This window comes from Brassica oleracea, chromosome C3 (assembly GCF_000695525.1).
Source record: "Brassica oleracea var. oleracea cultivar TO1000 chromosome C3, BOL, whole genome shotgun sequence".
NCBI classification, from domain to species: Eukaryota; Viridiplantae; Streptophyta; class Magnoliopsida; order Brassicales; family Brassicaceae; genus Brassica; species Brassica oleracea.
The window spans coordinates 19966368-19985429 of record NC_027750.1 but is presented as its reverse complement, the minus strand read 5'-3'; the positions used below and the strand labels follow the sequence as shown (position 1 = coordinate 19985429).

The following is a 19062-nucleotide window of genomic DNA, read 5'->3' as shown; positions in this document are numbered from 1 at the left end:
AACATGACAAAGAAAAGCAATAAAAGTCGCACCAATTCTTCAGAAGTGTAATTATAGTTGTTTTAAGAATAGTGCAATAGGTTAGAGAAAAAAATGAAGAACAAAACATACATCGAATTAGTTCGAACGTCATACAAAGGAACGAAGCTAGAAATGTCCAAACCAAAGTACCAACAGCAAAATCTAGAGTTTGGTGCCTTGGTGGTACTCTCTTAAGTTAACTTGAGAAGTCACAGAATAAACCCACGCGCTCAAGTAGCGCGTGAAACAAGTGACTAGTGATCGTCTCTCTCTCTAGCGTTCGTTCACTCAATATCTTTATTTTCTCAACTCTCTCGGCTCTTTCCTCTCTCTCTCTCTCTCTCTGTCTCTTAGAAAAAAAAAATGTCATCGAAGGACAACAAGAAACCGGCGAGGCCATCGAGTAGCCGAGCCGGTGGAATCCGCACTCTGTCCGATCTCAATCGAAGGTCTGGTCCTGATTCCGACAGTGATTCCGACAGTCCTCAGGAATACTACACCGGCGGTGAGAAAAGGTAACCTTCACTCTAATGCTAATTACGATACAAGTCTGAGGATTCGTGATTAGTTATGTTTGGATCTGGTGTTCTGTAATTAGATGATGATGATGTGCTGTAATGATTTTTTATATTCGAATCTTGTTACAGTGGTATGCTTGTTCAAGATCCTTCGAAGAAAGACGATGTTGATGAGATATTCAATCAAGCTAGACAACTAGGAGCTGTGGAAGGACCTCTCGAGACTCCTTCTTCGAGTTCCACGAGCTTCACAGGAACTGGGAGGTTGCTTTCAGGAGAAAGTGTTTCAACTGGTTCTCAACAGCCTGAGCCTGTGGTGCACACCATTGTTTTCTGGGCTAATGGGTTCACCATAGATGATGGTCCTTTGAGGAAGTTGGATGATCCAGAGAATGCGTCTTTTCTCGAGGTAAAACAATGTCTTGTGAAACTGTTTTTGCCTTCTGTTTGTGTTTTTTGATTTGTTTGTGATCTTTTTTATAGAGCATACGAAAGTCTGAGTGCCCCAAAGAGCTTGAGCCTGCAGATAGAAGAGCTCCTGTTCATGTCAATCTGATGCGGAGGGAAGAGAAATGTCCAGTGAGTCCTCTCTTTACTCTATATCCGTATTGTACATATCTTGTTCTTGATTGGCTTTTATATGTTTTGCTTTTGCTTCATCAACAAAATGTTATCTTATGTATGCCTGGTTCGGATTGAGTTTTCCGGTTGAGCCTAGGCTCCTTTCTAGTTTTATATATGTCCGGGTCAGGATTAGTTAATAATAATTCGGATTCAGGCAGATTTTATAATTGTGTATAAGATTCATTTTGGATTGAAAGTTTGAAATTCATTTGGATTTGGTTAATAATACTTTTTGTATGGTTTAAACCAAAATAAATATGAAATTGAGTGCTGAAAAAAAACATGAAATTGAGTATTTGAAGTAATTACATAGGTTTCAAATACTCAATTCGGATACTATATTGAATCTTGGAGTTGGGTTTTTAGGTTTTTAGGTTTTTCGGGATTTTATCGGGTAATTGATACAAAAAATAAACCTAACGCTTTTATCATTCTTAATCAAGTTAACTATCTTGTTTTTGCTCATTGTAGGAAAGAGAGAAGCGTAAGGTTTCATTCCAGGGTGTTGGGAGGACTCTAGGAGGTAGCAGCAACGACAGCAGCGGAAGTGGCTCATCGAAGGCTCCAGATGCCGCTGCCATTCCCATCCAAACCAACCAAACCGGTCTAGGAGCACCATCACCAACTCCAAGTCTTGTAATAGATGAAACCCTTCCGACTACATCGATCCAGATTAGACTAACGGATGGGACCAGGCTTGTAGGTAAATTCAATCTTTATCACACTGTCAACGACATTCGAGTTTTCATTGACTCTTCTCGACCTGGAGCTCCGGTTAACTACCAGCTTCAGACAATGGGGTTCCCACCTACGCCTTTGACTGATCTCACTCAGACCATTGAACAAGCTGGTCTCGCCAACTCTGTTGTTCTTCAGAAATTCTAGAAACGTCTAGAATGTTTTTTTCTTTCTTTATGTTTCTATATATGTATTATTATGATCAGAGATTTCATAACTGTTATTGTCACCAGAAAAATGGTTGGCCTGTCTGTAAGTTACTTAGACACGCAGCAGGAATGGGGGTCTCTCACATGGGAAGAAAAGCCTTGTGGTATAGATTTTCTTAATTTATCGAAAACAAACTTTTTCATTAAGCGTTTTGGGGTTTATGAACAATTATAATCATTTGGTAAGATTACAATCAAAATGTCATGTTGGTCAAAATATGAGTAGTTCAAAACATTTTGTAGAGCTACTAAGCTTTGATAATTTGAAATGTAAGGGACTATATTGGTAAAAACTACAACACATAAGTTTATACAAAAATTTGAAATATATGTTTATGAAACAACAACGGCTTTAGCATTCTTTTCAAAATATGAAATGTTAAAATTTTATTCAAACAAAAAAAAAATTGTTTTATAATTACGTCATTTTATGGATTAGTTCAGAGAAAGAGACTTGATCGAGAAGATTTTTGAGATGTTTGGCTTCTTTTGACCTTAAACTTTCCGAGACGATTGATTAAACTTATCAGTCTAGTCCAGCTCTACTGCCAAACCGATTGAACTTCTTTTGTAAATATTACCACCATACAATCATCATGTAATTTTTTTTTTTTCGCAGGATATTGTAAACTAGTATTACTGCTCGCACGGGTCAATTTACCGTTTTAAAAATTATTTTAACATTATCATAATTTTACACAAAATAAATTGTTCTAAAAGTATTATATGAATAATGATGGCACAGTATTAGAAGCTTTGGCTCTTTCGCAACTCTTTGGCTCTCTCTTTGCTCTTTCGCAATTGTTATAGGAATAATGGTACTCGATGCTTGTCTCTGGAATCCCCTTTCACAAGAATAATTTTGATTATGCTCCATCCCACATCTCCAAACCGTAACCTACAGTACCTGTAAATCAATAGATAGAAGAAGTTTCTAAGTTATATACAGCAGTTAATTAAAATTGAAATCTCTTCAAAAATTCCATACCAATATCAATTTCTTCCCATAATTCTACTGTATTTATCGATTGAGTATCAATTCAGGTGATGAATAAATAAAATTTGAATTGCCACAGAAAAAAAAAGAAAGAAGACAGGAAGAAACCTGTTTAATTCAAACAAATCGTGTAGTCAATCTCTCTTTTTAGCAAGAAAACTAGTACTCAATCTCTCCTTTTTTGCAAAGAAAGAAAAAAACGAACCAAAACATAAAATCTTTAAGAAAGAGAAAACATCTGTGAAGAGAAGATTGAAAACGAAAAAACAATGTGTAAATTAATAGATCAAAATTATATACGAGGGAAAAAAAACAGTTTGAAAATTGTGTTCAACTGATTTTGAACGTGGCTGAAATATTATGAGAAAACATAGGCAATATGTGCTGATAAGTAGGGATGAGAGATTTTTCTTTTCAATTAGTTGTTTTTTTGTTCTTTTTAACATTTTCTACATGTTAAAAATTTATTTGTTGAGTGACAAAGCACAGGGACCAGCTCTCCAAACATCAGTGATCATTTCACTTCCATATCAAAACTCTTAATTTTGGAGTTCTTTTGGGCAGATGACAAATACTTTTTGTTACAGAAAATTGTTAAATCATTTCCTTTATTTTTAACCGATATTTTTACATATCAAAAATCGAAGATCACAGTTTTCTTTTATCTTAAGACTTTTTCAATGGAATCGATCATATGATTTCATCCACTTACGAAGGTTAAATTTAAAGAAAGGAATCATAAGAAAGAGTTAATCAACTGGCTTCGGGGATGCGATGATTGAGCCATACAAATCTTCAAGGGGGGGGGGGGGGGGGGGGGGGGGGGGGGGGGGGGGGGGGGGGGGCATTAGTTACTTGATCATTTCGTGAAAGCGACGCCGTTTTAATACTTTGGGCTTTTAACTTACTAAAGCCGTTGAACAGAGAAGAAAATCTGTTGCTAATTTCGCCATCCTTGAACGGCCAGATTTTAAGGTTCCTCCTGTCCTAATCTGATGCGAATCGTTTTTACTTTCTGTCTGATTTTGGTGATGAGATGTTAACGTTGATGATCAAAATGAAACAGAGATGAGCAAGAAAAACCTGGCGATTCTGTTGCGCGCTAGGATGAGATCGTCTAACCATTCCGCCAAATCGTCCCTTTCTCAGTTTACTGTAAGCCATTTCTTGTAACCCTTTTTCTCAATTTCCTGCAAAACATCCAACCAACCATATATGATGATCATGGAAAATGAGAAAGTTTTGTCTTTTTAATGTAAAAAAAGAATAAAATTGGAGCCTTTTTTGATTATTGAGCTTTGAATCTACTGTATTATTATGGTTTCTTGAATGCTTTTTAAATAGATATGAATATAATAAGACCCAAGTTGTTTGTATTGATTGTTGACTGATTATCAGAAAGAGATCCCATCCAATCCTCAAGATAATCAATCTGGAGATCATATACTGAGAAACTCTAGTAATTTTGGGACCAACGGAAGGTAATTTAACTGATGCACTTGTAATCTGAATAAGACGACTAAAAAGGATATCTCTGTTTTTCTTTATTTACAATTTGTTCTGTTAATATATTGTTTAGGGTATATGATGTAGTTCGTGAAACAATGCACTCAGCTATCTCTGCTACTAAAACCGGTGGCTCAGACATTACTCTTAATGACTTTGAAGAGGTAATAATAAACTATCTTCACATCCTTCTTTCAACGCTCGCTCTTATTCTCATCAAAATGATTCCTAGGGATACTTTAGCCTCTCGCTTGAAGACCGTGGGAAACTACTTCTTGCTTTAGCCAAAGAATACGATGTTAACAGAGAGCAAGTCCGAGAACTCATCAAGCAATATCTTGGACTTGAAACCCCATCGAGTGATGACTATGCAGAGCTTCATTCTTCTCCAAAGAAGGAGGCTTCATCTTCTGTTTTCTATCGCGTTGAGTGGAGTCTGAGACATGCTCTCAAGCCAACGTATGAAACTTTCTTTGAGAGGTTGAATACACATCCTGGAGGGTTGCAGTTTCTCTCCATCCTCCGTGCTGATCTTCTTTTGATTCTCACGTAATGCTCCCCCCATCCTCCTGTTATAGTTTGGTAAATATTGAATCTGCCACTTATGGTTATAGGAAAGAAAACATGCCCTCTTTGCGAGCGTTAGATTCATATCTAAAGGAGAAACTAGGGATGTGGCTTAGTCCTGCTACTTTAGAGCTTCATCAAATCACTTGGGATGATCCTGCTTCCTTGCTTGAGAAAATCGTCGCTTATGAGGTAGACATGCACAAGTAGTCTTCATTTACAATAACTTTGTGTTGTTAATCTAACAACGTGTGTGTGATTCATAAGGCGGTGCATCCAATCAGCAACCTCTTGGATCTTAAAAGAAGATTGGGAATAGGACGTCGATGCTTTGGTTATTTTCATCCATCTATCCCTGGTTAGTTAGTTAGTTAGTTAGTTTCATACACATGTTTCTTTGATTCTAAGTTGATCACATTCTTTGACTAATATTGCGTTGTTATTTTTTTTTTTAAAAGGTGAACCACTTATTTTCATCGAAGTTGCTCTTATGGAAACTGTTGCTCAGACAATTCAGGTCAAACTACTCTCAAATCCTATGCATGTTTAGCTTTTGCTGCATGTTGTCTGAAAATTTTGTACCTTGACAGGAAGTTTTGTGGGACAATCCACCCATACCAGAGAACCAAGCAACATGCGCTTTGTTTTACTCCATTTCTTCAACTCAGGTTTGTACATATTTCTAAAAAGCGGTCTAGGTGTGTCTGCTTAGGCGGTAAATCGGACCTAAAGGAATTGATTTTTCTTTAGCGATTTTTAAACAAAATCAGCCTAGGCGTTCAAAAAATTGTTCTTGGCGCCCGCCTAATAAATAATCCCTGTAAATCGCCTAATTACCGTGTATACCGATTTCTTGAACATTGACATATCTATAGATTGCCAAACCATTATTATCAAACCATATAGGTTTCTTCAACTTCTTGCATATCTATAGATTGTGAAACCATTATTGAAGGCTTTTTTGCCTCTTATGTATTTTTGCAGCCTGGCTTGGCTGGGATAAACCTAGGTAAATTTCTGATCAAACGAGTGATTACATTGGTGAAGAAAGAAATGCCACATGTTTCTGTGAGTACTTTTGACTAATTTGTATGCAAAATGTGTTACTGGAGAAAGAGACTGTCAATGTATTTTTTTTTTTTTTTTTTTTTGCTGTTGCAGACATTTGCAACACTAAGCCCCATCCCTGGATACATGCAATGGCTCCTCTCGAAGCTATCATCTCAGTCAAGATTTGCTGAAGAAGAGCGCGAAGGTGGTACAAAGAGCAATCCAACGTCATCTACTTTCAGCGAGAAAGTATTATTACCAGAAGAGGAACAAGCCCTCATGAGTCTATCAGAGTAAGCATACATTGACCAAACTCTTCCATGTATGTTCTTATCAAAGTTCCAATGATACTTGTTTTTGCAGTGATTCTTCTTCCGGTAGCAACGGCATGGAAGTTCTGTTGAACTTGCTATCAGCAAAGAACTGTGATTGGGCTACTTCACCTCGTATATTACCAGTTTTAGAACCTATTCTGATGCGGTTGTGTGCTAGGTATGTTCATTGTTGGAGATGTAATGGTCAAATATAAGCTCTCTAATGTTTTGTCTTCATGTTTTCATGTAGGTACCTCTTGCAGGAGAAGAAGAGAGGAAAAGCTTTAGACTCTGTTGCTAACTTCCACTTGCAAAATGGAGCGGTAAGTCCAGTGAATGTGAGAACTGAGAAGGGTTTAGACTAAACATAGAGTGGTTGAGATTGATAAGCCCCCTTTGTTTTGATATGTTGCATAGATGGTTGAAAGAATAAATTGGATGGCGGATAGATCAGAGAAAGGTATTCATCAAAGTGGAGGCATTATGGTAAACTATGTCTACAGGTAAAGTAAACTTTGTTTTAAAAAGTTGTTTCATTCTTTTTGTTTGGCCCTAAACTCTTTTTAATGGACTAATAATGACAGGTTAGAGAATATTGAAGACTTTGCTCAATCGTATTTTGGGTCGGGACAAATCCATGCCTCTCCTGGTATCCATTCCCGTCTCTAAGTAAACTCCACAAAGATATAAAACCTTTTACAAATGTAAAAGTAAAAATAAAATTTGAAGTGTATTTTTGGAAATGTATTAAAGAGAAGCTTAAGATACTGCTAAAGTATAAAGGGCTTTGCATTAGTTATGAGAAGGAAACGGAAATTGATTTGTGCATTATATCAAAGTCATAATAAATGTAAGAATATAAAGAAAGATATACGAAGCATATGGATAAATATAAAATGACTGTTTAGTTATCTGCAAAATGTAATTGTACGTTTTGTAACGCAGTTTTAAAGAAGTTTCCTTTACGAGAAACGTCCAAATAAATACTTAGAGCATGTTTAGGCCTGGGCATTCGGGGTCCCAATCGGGTTTCGGTTTTGTCCAATCGGGTCTCGGTTTTTCGGGTTTATCAAAATCAGCCCCATTCGGATTATATAAAAATTCGGTTCGGGACCGGTTCGGGTTTTATCGGTTTCGGATCGGGGTTAGTAAATCTTCAAAGAACCGGTACAACCCGGTGTACTTTCGGGTTTTGGGTTCCAACCGGTTCTTCGGTTTTAAAGTACTTGATTTATACCTATTTTGTAACCAAAACATAAGTAAAATCGGTTCTTCGGGGTTGTTATTGATAGAAAGAAAACCAATAAATGAAATCATAAAACGAAAAATTAAGTTATCATGAAATGAAAAAAATTATTCAATGAAAATAAAACCAAAATCTAAAAATTTCAAGCCTCAACCGCCACTTTCAACCATCAACCTTCATGTAGTAGATAGTTATTGTAGATGTTTAATAATATCTTAGTGTATTTTGGCTACATATCAGGAATTGAAATCATGTTTGGTACAAGTTCTTTTTTGGCATTTTGAATGTTTCGGGTTCTATCGGATATCCATTTAATTTCGGGTTCGGTTCGGATAATACCCATAACCCGAAATACCATAAAACAAGATCCATTCGGTATTTATGTCGGGTTCGGATCGGTTCAGATTTATTTTCATCGGATCGGGTTCGGTTCGGATTTTCGGGTTCGGTTTATTTGCCCAGCCCTAAGCATGTTTATCCGGGGTCATTAGTGAGATTTTTATTACGTGGGCCTCAACAAAACCCTTAAGGATCGGTTACAAAAACTACTAATTAAAAACTGATTTTAGTGAGTTTCTTACACTGTTCGCGGACCCCAGTGACTCGTGGTGGCATGCGATTGGTTTGCTTTTTTTTTTTTAGAAATAAAAAACCTAAGAAACCCATTTCTTAGGGATAAACATGCTCTAAGAGTTAAGAGATGGTTTCTTATATTCCGATAAAAACTTTGCTCTAAGAATCTCCATTAATCATGCTCTTAGGAGGTGTTATGGTTTATATATTTTGATTGGTTTAGAAATCTATGTAGTATTTATAAATCTAAGTAAAAAATACATATTAAAAAAAAAATTGGATTAGTATTTACAAACCCGGAGGTTTTCCTCGGATTTGAGTCTTTGTATTTTTAACATAAAAATCCAAACAAATCCAGTCAAATCCATTATAAAATCAAATTTATTTGTAAATCCGTACGATTGAATAACACTTGATTTGATATAGAATTTATGTCATTAAACCAATAACACATGATTTTAATATAGATTTAAAAATCATAGAACCAATAACACTAGATATACTTCGGATTTTCAAATCCATTAAAATACAACAACCAATAATTCCACTTTAACGGATTGTGGTGAAAAGTTTCTTTTGCACGAAACGAATATTTTTACTTTTTGCATGAAAAGAATGTTTGATAAAAAGCAGATTCCGTGTAAACCACCAATATAAGTTTACAACATGCTATTCATTCTGTATACAAAAAAAAGTAATGTTTAAAATTTTAATTAATATATCTTTTAAAAAAATTACATAAAATAAAATCTAAAAATATGAATATTATAAATTTATTGGGAAGTAAACAAAACTGAATATTAATAGATAAAAATGTACGTTAAATTTTTATTAATATGTGTGCAAATTTTAAGACATTAATATTTGACATAGAAATGAAGTATTTCTTTAGCAAACGCATTATATAACCAGTTTATTTACTAACAATATTAAACTTGTGTTTGACATTATGAAAGGTGTTTTTAAGTAAGTGATGTAAGAGTAGTATGAAGAAGATGCCTAGATAGAAATATTATTAGATGAAGATGAGGAAAATTTGGAGTGGCATATACTGTGTCTGTGTTACTAGTTGGCCATATTATATATACGGGACTATCTATAGCATATGGCTGAATAAATATCTTCAATGTCTTCTATTTAGACTTAAAAGGCAAACAAATTTTATTTGGTTAATATTTATATAAAATCAAACTATGTTAAATATATGTTATAATATCAAAATTTCAACTGAATTTAATTAATTTGAAGGTTTCTTTCAGCTAAAAAAAATTCTCTTATTATTCTGTTTTTGTGTTTTGTGAATGTATATTATTAAATAAAAAGCCTATTTATTTAAAAAAAATATTATACTAAAATTTTTAGTATCTTCGAACTCTAATGTAAACTAGACTTTGATCTCCGCGCTCGCGCAAGTATATTTTTTTAAAAAATGTTTCTATTTGTTTTTCATGTCAATAATCCGGGATAGGCAAAATACGCGAATCTGAAGAACCGAACCGATCTCGATCCGAAAAAGTAGTACAAAACCTAAACCGAAATTGATTAAATATCTTATCCGAACCGAAATATTCCGGTTACCCGAATGTAACCGAAATAGATTTATATACTTACATATATATTAATTATTTTTGGATTTAATATATATATATATATAACATCTAGAATATATATGATACTTTTAAGCTGGTTTAAATACTTGTAAATATATATAAATAATCAATAGTAAATATATAAAATAGTAAAAGTATACTTAAAACACCAAAAATACTTAAAATATTTACTGATTCTCTACCCAAATATTTGAACTAAAGTAATTTATATGTTAAGTTTAGGTATTCTGACATATGTCGTTCAAATTTATATTTAATATATTATTTTGATTATAGTTTTTGAGAAATTTAAAGTATATAAATATATAATGAATTTTAAAATTTTAAAAGTAATTTAAATGGGTTATCCGAACTCAAACCGAACCCGCAAAAATCCGAAGCAAACCCAGATTGAAATTTTGAAATATTAGATTGAGGCTGAAATCTTTGACCCTGGAAATCCGAAACTCAAACAAAACTGAACCGAACCCGATTAGGTACCAGATAGATAGTTTCTCAATAATATAATGGACTTCCAAATTTTCTTAAAAATATAAGCTCATTATTTTTTCCCTCTTAATATACTGCTATCCATGTTTCCAAACAAACATATTTTTTAAAACTACAATCTATGTTTCTAAACAAACCTATTTTTTTAAACTGCAATCCATGTTTCCGAACAATTTTTTTTAAAAAATTGCTATACATGTTACCAAACAAAACTAATTTGTATTTAATTTTTAATAAGATAGATTTTGGAGAGGGTATCTAATATTTTACCAAACAAAATCAGAGCGGGTCTTGATTGTCTACATATTTTTTTGGTTAATTGTAAAAATATACTCACTAAAAGTTGGTGTGTTCGATAGCAAACACTAACAAAATCAGTGTAACAACCCAAATTCTGGTCTCGAAATTTGTTAGCCTGCCAAGGCATATATACATATCCAAAGTCCCAATCTCTCTATATAAAAACCCATCCTGCCTTGGTTTTTCCACCTGCAAAGAAATAAAAATCAGAAGTTAGAAAATGAGAATGAGAGAGTTAAGAAAGAGAGAGTTATGAGATGAAGTAGAAAACATTTAAAGTGAACCACCAAGTATCGTCACCGGAAGTACCACATGCGGTGACCACGTTGAGCTCGTCGCCACCGTTCACCGCAGCTGAGAATCATCGGAACCCGCCATGCTTTGAGCTTTGTTTTCGTCCGTTCAGTAAATCAGCAATATTTTCCTAATTGTTGAGAATGCTGTGCATGCAAGGCCACCATCGTGTTCCTCTCGTCAAGACGAAGCCATAGACACCGACCACGCCGCAATCGGAGCTCAGACGAAGCCGTACGCGCCTCCGCAAGTTTCGCCGTCCGAGCGCTTGCCGTCCACGCGCCACCGCCGGAAATTGTCGTCCGCCGTCCCCGCCGGTAAGCCTCTGCTGTCACCGTCGGGTGGCCGTCGACGATGACTCGGTGAGTCGACTTGGTTGACTCGGTAAACTGGTTGGTTGACTGGCTTGATCTGGTTTAAATTAATTTCAATTCAGTTAGGGTTGGTTAGGGTAAACCGGTCGGTTAAGTCAAATTGATTTCTGGTCAAGGGTTGACCGGTTTGTAGTTGATCTTTGACCAACAGTTTGACTTTTCCGTAGACTTTGACCATACCCATTTTAAACCGTTCGAAGGGCGTTCTAACTCAGAATTTCTCCCTGATTTCAGATTTGGAGTCTATTTGAGCAGCTGGAATTCATGGATACCAATTTTCCATGTTGCTAAAGTGAGGGTCTATTCCCGAACTTCTCGTACACGTCTTAGAACCTCGAATAAGTATAATTTATTTCTAATATGTTCCGTCTGCGTGAAATCGAGTATGTCATTGCTTGTTTAGTTATTAGGTTCTTTGTTTAAACCGGAACTAGAGGGCTAGATGATTCAATATTGATTGCTTCACTTAAATGTAAAATCTTAGCTAGAATTGTTTGAGACGGATACAGAGACGAACTTCTGTATGCCGGATTGTATGGAGGTGCAGCCAACTTTAGTCGACCGGTTGAGCTGTAGCCTGGGAGTGTCGATAAATCATCTACGGGCGGTGTCCGAGCATTATCTCGAGCTGAGTTTTGTTGTTGGCCCGTTAGTGGGTGGCGAGTGTGCACCTCGCTAGAACTATTGTTTGTTGTTTGGGTACTTTACCGTGTTTGACATGTATTAGATTTAATTTATATTTATTTTGAGTGTTATGTCCGGATCCACGGGCTTCGGGGTAGCATCTCATACCTCACTGAGCGACTCTTCTGTTGCTCACCCTTCTTGTTCACCTTTCTTTCTTCTCTATTTCAGGTGAAACAAATAATTAGATTTGGTGTTACTGTACTTTTCTTTCGGATTTTTATTTGAGCTTCGATGAGTGAAATTGAGTTTATAGACTTTTTATATTACGGGATATCGTTGGTGGTCCGTCGTCTTTATTGAGAGAGAAAAGGGTACCACATTGTTGTATAATGACGCGTCGGGGATGATACGCTTTCCTCCGGACAGAGGTGACGGTGTTATAATCAGTGACCATGTTCAAAAAATCAACACATTACAAAACAAAAACAACACACGCAACAATCTGGAAAAGTACGTTTGTCTAACCTATCTTTACACAAGAAGATGTGGGTTATGGTAAAGTGGTGTATAATCTGATTTGACATTTCAGGAAATAATCTTTTTCCTTCGGCTGCTATCTTTTATTCCGTTATTCTAATTTTGTAATTTAAGTGATTCTTGATGGAACACCTCACGGTCCTCACCTTACCCACTTTCACAACGTCGCCTCATGATCACATAATAAATAAAAAAATATTAATGTATCCAGACACACGTGTCGATATCTTAGCCTAGGCAATCACGCAAGTTGGTCAAAGTCAAGAAACATTAGATTCATCGATATTTCTTTATAACACATCGCAGCGCGTGCGAAAGGTAAAACAGTTAAAAAGTTGTCTTACCACACGTGTGAAATACAGATCTTATCTTCCTTTCATCGATACTGTTGATGCGTGTTATTCACTCTCTTATTCAAGCGTGCTACGTGATCAGAAGTTTCATGTTCAACTAGCCGTAGGATCTTGACAGCGTGGCAACAGCTATTAATTACATTAACTCTTCAGATGAATTCTCTTTTCTCATACAGTTCGAGCTGACCGAAGATGCCAAAAAAAAAACTGAACAGACCGAATTATTGTAAAAGGTAAGATATATTTATAATTTTAAATAGTAAAATAAATAAAAACACATTTGAAATCCTTATCTGCAAAACAAAATAATACTACCATATCACATAACCTTCTATTGGCGGACATTCTCAAGTTTCAACTCTACCTGTAGATATATAACTGCGTTAAATAGTTATATAATTAGTTCTTTAAATAATCAAAATGCATAAAACCACTTGTTGTTATATCCACGACAAATAAGAAAAAAATTTCCTTGTCAATCATTTTATTTAATCTAGGACCACGTTTAAAAAAAGTCACGTCGGTATGCAGTATGCAGTATGCCTCAGTGTCAAGATCTGAGGATTTTAGATGAAGAAACAGACAAATCTTCCGATAACATTTGTTTCTTTCTTCCCAGATCAGTTGTAATATTTTTTTTTGGTCGGCCAGTTGTAATTTAACGTAACTTCTAAAACCCACACGGTCCTGAAATATTAACACTAGATAAACTGAAAAATGAATAAAAATAGTCCTTTTTTGCCTTATCTTTATGACTATCTAAAAAGAAAAATCTTCTCGTCTTTTTGGTCGTTCCAGTTCTGACTGCCGACAAAAACTTTACTACAATTCGTTCAATCTCTGTCGAATCCCTTTTCATATATTATAATCTGTTTCTTCTTCCTTCTCTCTCTCTCTCTCTCTCTCTCTCTCTTTTCCGCGTGGTGTGCGCGTTACTTCACCAGTGCTTTAACTTCGTATGAATCTCGAGTCAATCCATTCACTACCTCTCCTCACTCCCCATCTCTAGGTTACTCTCTCACTCTTTCTCTTTCCTTTTTTATAATTTAATATTTTCGCCAAATCTCTGTAGAGTAAGTTTGTGTAAAGGTTTTTGATTTGTTTCAATTTGCTTTTGTAACTTCATTTATGGGTTTTCACTTGATTTACAGCCAAAGGGTATGTTGTTATGCTTGAGATTTCGTATAAAGTTCAATCCTTTCACAGTTATCAGAACTGGGTTCGTCTTCAAAACTGTTTTTTTTTTTTAATGTTTTGTAATAATCAGAAGTGAGTTTGTTCTCAATTTTCTTTTAAAAATTTATTTTTAATGTTTTTGTATAATACTTCCAATTTGGGGAATCTAAAGTTGCTTCTAGTTTGATACAGTCTCTAAAGGTTCAATCTTTGATGTGCTTCCCTTGTTTATAACCTGACTTGTACTGCAAAACTTCCATTTTTATGGAATTTTAATAGTAATCAACTCTTTATTTGTGTATTGCAGGTTAAGTTCTGAGATCAGCAGAAGTAACAAATCATGGCAACACTTAAAGATATTGGTGTAGCAGCAGGGATAAACATCGTCACTGCATTCATTTTCTTCATAATCTTTGCTGTTCTGAGGCTTCAGCCATTCAACGACAGAGTTTACTTCTCTAAATGGTACCTCAAGGGGTTAAGAAGCAGCCCTGCAAGTGGAGGGTTTTTGAATTTGGACTTGAGAGCATACCTCAAGTTCTTGCATTGGATGCCTGAAGCTCTCAAGATGCCTGAGCGTGAGCTGATTGATCATGCTGGTCTAGACTCTGTTGTATATCTCCGCATCTACTTGCTTGGGTAAAGAAAGATTCAGACTTTTTAAATTCTTTGCAAAGCCTTGTTGAGTCAAAACATCAATTGACTAATGAGCTCAACAGACTCGTTGTGTCTTTGTATACTAAACTTAGTATCTATAAGATTATATGGCATCTATTAGATTTGAGTCATTTAATAGTCAGCATCCGAGGAAACGAGTTGAATCTCACCTTCTCGTAGTTCTGTCGAAAGATAGAGAACGGGATTTTAAATCCGTGCTAGCGGAACGCGTTGGTTTAGTGGGTCGAACGAAGCTAGTTAGAAAATAGTTTGAATCGGGTGCTGTTGTGTAAATCGGCTTTGTAATAGGATCATTTATTCCGGGTTCGGGTTTGTTAGTAATATTTAATTAAAAAAAAAAGATTTGAGGCATTTGATAGTGAATATTGTTTTTTGTTGGTTACATTATTTTTGCAGGCTTAAGATTTTTGCACCAATAGCAATACTTGCATGGGCAGTGCTTGTACCTGTCCATTGGACTAACCACACGTTGGAGTTGGCTAAGCAGTTAAAGAATGTAACTGCAAGTGATATTGACAAACTGTCAGTATCAAATATCCCATTGTATTCAAAAAGGTTTGTTAGAGAACAACATCTCAAATTCCCCTTTTTTATGATTTAAAATGTTGGGACTTAAGTAAAATTATTGTTTTCCAGGTTCGCCACTCATATTGTAATGGCTTACGCCTTCACAATCTGGACTTGTTATATGCTTAAGAAGGAGTATGAGATAATTGCTAACATGAGGCTTCAGTTTGTTGCCTCAGAAGCTCGTCGTCCTGACCAGTTCACTGTAAGACTCATCTCTTAAAATGTCAGAACATTGATTGTCTTGTGTGTTAAATGTCATGAAATTTTTGACAGGTTCTTGTTAGGAATGTTCCTCCGGACCCAGATGAAACTGTAAGTGAGCTTGTGGAGCATTTCTTCCTAGTCAATCACCCTGACCACTACCTCACACATCAGGTACAAAGTTTCTCATAACATGACTTGACCTTTTTCACTAAACCATTTCTATTGTGACTTTAATTATTTTCTGGAATCATTATAAAGGTGGTATGCAATGCAAACAAGCTCGCTGATTTGGTTGATAAGAGGAAGAAGCTGCAGAATTGGCTTGACTACTATCAACTCAAATACTCTAGAAACAACTCTCAGATCAGACCTATGGTGAAGGTACTTAAAAGTGTTGAACTTGATAACTAGGATGTTTTGTTATGTTACTTACGTAATAACTATCTTCTCTTGTAACAAACACAGCTTGGTTGCCTCGGCTTGTGCGGACAAAAAGTTGACGCAATTGAACACTACATGGCTGAAGTAGAGAAAACATCCAAAGAGGTATAAGCTTTGGGATCTCTTCTGGTTTTACCATTTGTGTTCCATCTTATTATTCTTATCTTCATTGTTTATAGATTGCTGAAGAAAGAGAAAACGTGGTGAAAGATCAAAAGTCAATCATGCCAGCATCTTTTGTCTCTTTCAAGACCCGTTGGGCTGCTGCTGTCTGCGCTCAGACCACACAGACACGAAACCCAACAGAGTGGTTAACCGAATGGGCCCCAGAGCCGCGTGATGTGTTTTGGCCAAACCTTGCAGTGCCATATGTTTCTTTGACTATAAGAAGATTGGCAATGAGTGTAGCCTTCTTCTTCCTTACCTTCTTCTTCATCATCCCTATTGCATTTGTACAATCTCTTGCTACCATTGAGGGCATTGAGAAAGTTGCTCCCTTCTTGAGTGTCATTATCGAACAGTGAGTTATCTCTCTTTTTCTCCAGACATTGTTCTCGTTCTTACATGACATTTGTTTTGTCTTTGCAGTGGCTTCATTAAATCGGTGATAACAGGTTTGCTATCTGGTCTTGTGCTGAAGCTTTTCCTCATCTTTCTGCCATCCATACTGATGACCATGTCTAAGTTTGAAGGCTTTACAGCGATTTCACTGTTGGAAAGACGTTCAGCTTCTAGATATTACATATTCAACTTAGTGAACGTCTTTCTTGCCAATGTTATCGCTGGAGCTGCGTTTGAGCAGCTCGACTCTTTCCTCAACCAGTCTCCAAATCAGTACGCATCTCTCTCTCTCTCTTGATGAAGTTTCATTTTGTTTTAGTACCAGGAGGTTCAGGGCTGAAACCCGTAATCCCTTAGGCCTGAAACTACATCATGTAATATTAGTTTCGTCCCGTTGGTCAATAAATGGGGAACATTTGACACTTTTTTTTTAAAAATAGTTTCATTCTTTCTTGTGCTTCTTCTCTAAAGACTGTCTCAATTTTTGCAGGATTCCTCAGACCATTGGCGTGGCGATACCGATGAAAGCAACCTTCTTTATCACATACATAATGGTTGATGGGTGGGCAGGAGTTGCAGGAGAGATTCTCATGTTGAAGCCTCTCATTATATACCATCTCAAAAACGCTTTCTTGGTGAAAACAGAGAAAGACAGAGAGGAAGCAATGGACCCGGGAAGCATCGGTTTCAACACAGGAGAGCCTCAGATACAGCTTTACTTCCTTCTCGGTCTTGTCTACGCTCCTGTGACACCAATGCTTCTTCCTTTCATCTTAGTCTTCTTTGCACTTGCTTACGTTGTGTACCGTCATCAGGTAAAACAACAACTAGCTCCTTCCTTCCTCTGTCGATTTTAAAGAAACTGTGTAACGTTTTATTCTGTTTTCTCAGATCATAAATGTGTATAATCAAGAGTATGAGAGCGCGGCTGCGTTTTGGCCAGATGTTCATGGACGGATTATAACGGCATTGATCATATCTCAGTTGCTTCTGATGGGTTTGTTGGTTACAAAGCGTGCTGCTTTAGCTGCACCCTTTATCATCGCTCTTCCCGTGATTACCATCGGTTTCCACCGCTTCTGTAAAGGCCGTTATGAGCCCGCCTTTGTCCGTTACCCCTTGCAGGTCAGGTTTCTTTTTAACATATCTACTACGGTTTGGTTCGGTCACTGTTTTTTGTAAAATCTCTTCTTACAGGAAGCTATGATGAAAGATACGTTGGAAAGAGCAAAAGAGCCGAACCTGAACCTGAAAGGCTACCTGCAAGATGCTTATATTCATCCTGTTTTCAAAGGTGGTGATAATGATGATGATGATGACAGTGTGCTTGGGAAGTTGGAGAGTGAAGTCATCATTGTGCCAACGAAGCGCCAGTCGCGGAGGAACACTCCTGCCCCAAGCAGGATCAGCGGCGAGTCTTCACCGTCTTTGGCCGTTATTAACGGTAAAGAAGTCTAGTCAAGGATTGTATAAAACAGCTTATGCATACTAAAAGTGTATCAAGATAATGTCACATGTGTAGTACATATAAGCTTACTTTTATATGTACATAGAGAACGTTTGGTGATTGCTTGCAATAGGTTTGTGTTTGCTGAGACGTTGATGGTGTTTTCATGTTGTATAATCAAAACGTCGAGTGCTTTTTTTAAGAATATATTGTTGTTATTGTAGAATATATATATATATATATATATATATATATATATATATATGTAGTTTGGTGAATAAGAAATTCCATGTGGCAAATATAAATGAACCAAAAATAGCTGAAAGAAAGTCAACGCAAAAAAGTCATCCTTGTGAAAGAAAGCTAAAGGAAACTTGTGACCAAAGCAACTCCAGTTTTTGTCTTTGTACATAGACACAATCAATTCGTGGTCTGAGGTTTCTTAGACTTCTTTTTACGTCGTGCCTTTCCACTGCTTGTAGAAGTTGGTGATGGTGTAACGTCTTGAGAGCTTTCACTACAAGGAGATATATCGTCTTTCGAAACCTCATCGGAGACCTTGCAATCCTCCATGTCTGTCTTGGAAGTCACGTCTTTCTCCTCAGGCGCATTAATCTCCTTACGTGCCTATCAAGAAGGAAGATTAGGTTTATTATGGTACGATGTGTGGCTAAAACCCTTAGAGAAAATAAGTGAATACCTTTTGCTTTTTTGTTTTTCTTAGCAGGGAGGCTGATGATCTCTTCTGAAACGGCGGTGGAAGGAGGAGGAAGGCGGAGCTTTTCGAGCTCTTGGATTAGGGCGGTGACGATTGGCTTAGAGAGGATGGTTTCTTTTTGCTCCTTGTTGAGTGTTTTACCCTGAGAAATAGACTCTTCCATCTCAGTGATTCGGTTGTATTTCTTGCGGTGGGTACGCAGACGTTTGCTGATGAGAGCCATGACTTGTTGTCCTTCTGTGGCGGCCATGGTGTCAATATGAGCGATGCGAACGTCTGAAAAAAATTACTACGGCGGAGCAAGAGAAAAAATAGGATGA

At 36.4% G+C, this 19062-nt stretch overlaps 4 protein-coding genes across 7 annotated transcripts; 3 read left to right on the top strand and 1 right to left on the bottom strand.

The window, feature by feature from the left end:
• The first annotated feature begins 313 nt into the window (after window positions 1-313).
• Window positions 314-2257, top strand: LOC106328414 (plant UBX domain-containing protein 4-like). Of its 2 annotated transcripts, none has more exons than XM_013766850.1 (4): window positions 314-536; window positions 669-948; window positions 1023-1118; window positions 1665-2257. In XM_013766850.1, the coding sequence occupies exons 1-4, from the start codon at window positions 385-387 to the stop codon at window positions 2046-2048; spliced, it is 912 nt and encodes a 303-aa protein (XP_013622304.1). In that variant the 5' UTR covers window positions 314-384; the 3' UTR covers window positions 2049-2257. The 2 variants fall into 2 exon arrangements, with proteins under 2 accessions (XP_013622304.1, XP_013622303.1); XM_013766849.1 differs by having other exon boundaries at window positions 1635-2257.
• A 1696-nt stretch (window positions 2258-3953) lies between these two features.
• LOC106329324 (malonyl-CoA decarboxylase, mitochondrial) lies at window positions 3954-7364 on the top strand. The gene is made up of 15 exons (XM_013767964.1): window positions 3954-4082; window positions 4174-4262; window positions 4506-4588; window positions 4687-4777; window positions 4846-5162; window positions 5228-5372; window positions 5448-5538; window positions 5639-5697; window positions 5771-5848; window positions 6165-6248; window positions 6342-6523; window positions 6594-6722; window positions 6795-6867; window positions 6962-7047; window positions 7129-7364. Exons 2-15 carry the CDS (start codon window positions 4176-4178, stop codon window positions 7211-7213), a joined length of 1590 nt encoding a protein of 529 aa, XP_013623418.1. The 5' UTR covers window positions 3954-4082; window positions 4174-4175; the 3' UTR covers window positions 7214-7364.
• Window positions 7365-13713: 6349 nt separating this feature from the next.
• LOC106335089 (protein OSCA1) lies at window positions 13714-18247 on the top strand. Of its 3 annotated transcripts, none has more exons than XM_013773512.1 (12): window positions 13714-13956; window positions 14431-14762; window positions 15198-15356; window positions 15438-15573; window positions 15645-15746; window positions 15834-15956; window positions 16041-16121; window positions 16196-16536; window positions 16605-16850; window positions 17068-17392; window positions 17469-17702; window positions 17775-18247. In XM_013773512.1, the coding sequence occupies exons 2-12, from the start codon at window positions 14464-14466 to the stop codon at window positions 18033-18035; spliced, it is 2307 nt and encodes a 768-aa protein (XP_013628966.1). In that variant the 5' UTR covers window positions 13714-13956; window positions 14431-14463; the 3' UTR covers window positions 18036-18247. The 3 variants fall into 3 exon arrangements, with proteins under 3 accessions (XP_013628966.1, XP_013628967.1, XP_013628968.1); XM_013773513.1 differs by lacking the exon at window positions 13714-13956 and adding an exon at window positions 14017-14105; XM_013773514.1 differs by lacking the exon at window positions 13714-13956 and adding an exon at window positions 14122-14166.
• Window positions 18248-18283: 36 nt separating this feature from the next.
• On the bottom strand, window positions 18284-19062 carry LOC106335090. The gene is made up of 2 exons (XM_013773515.1): window positions 18702-19062; window positions 18284-18651 (listed from the first exon to the last, which is right to left on the bottom strand). The coding sequence occupies exons 1-2, from the start codon at window positions 18990-18992 to the stop codon at window positions 18445-18447; spliced, it is 498 nt and encodes a 165-aa protein (XP_013628969.1). The 5' UTR covers window positions 18993-19062; the 3' UTR covers window positions 18284-18444.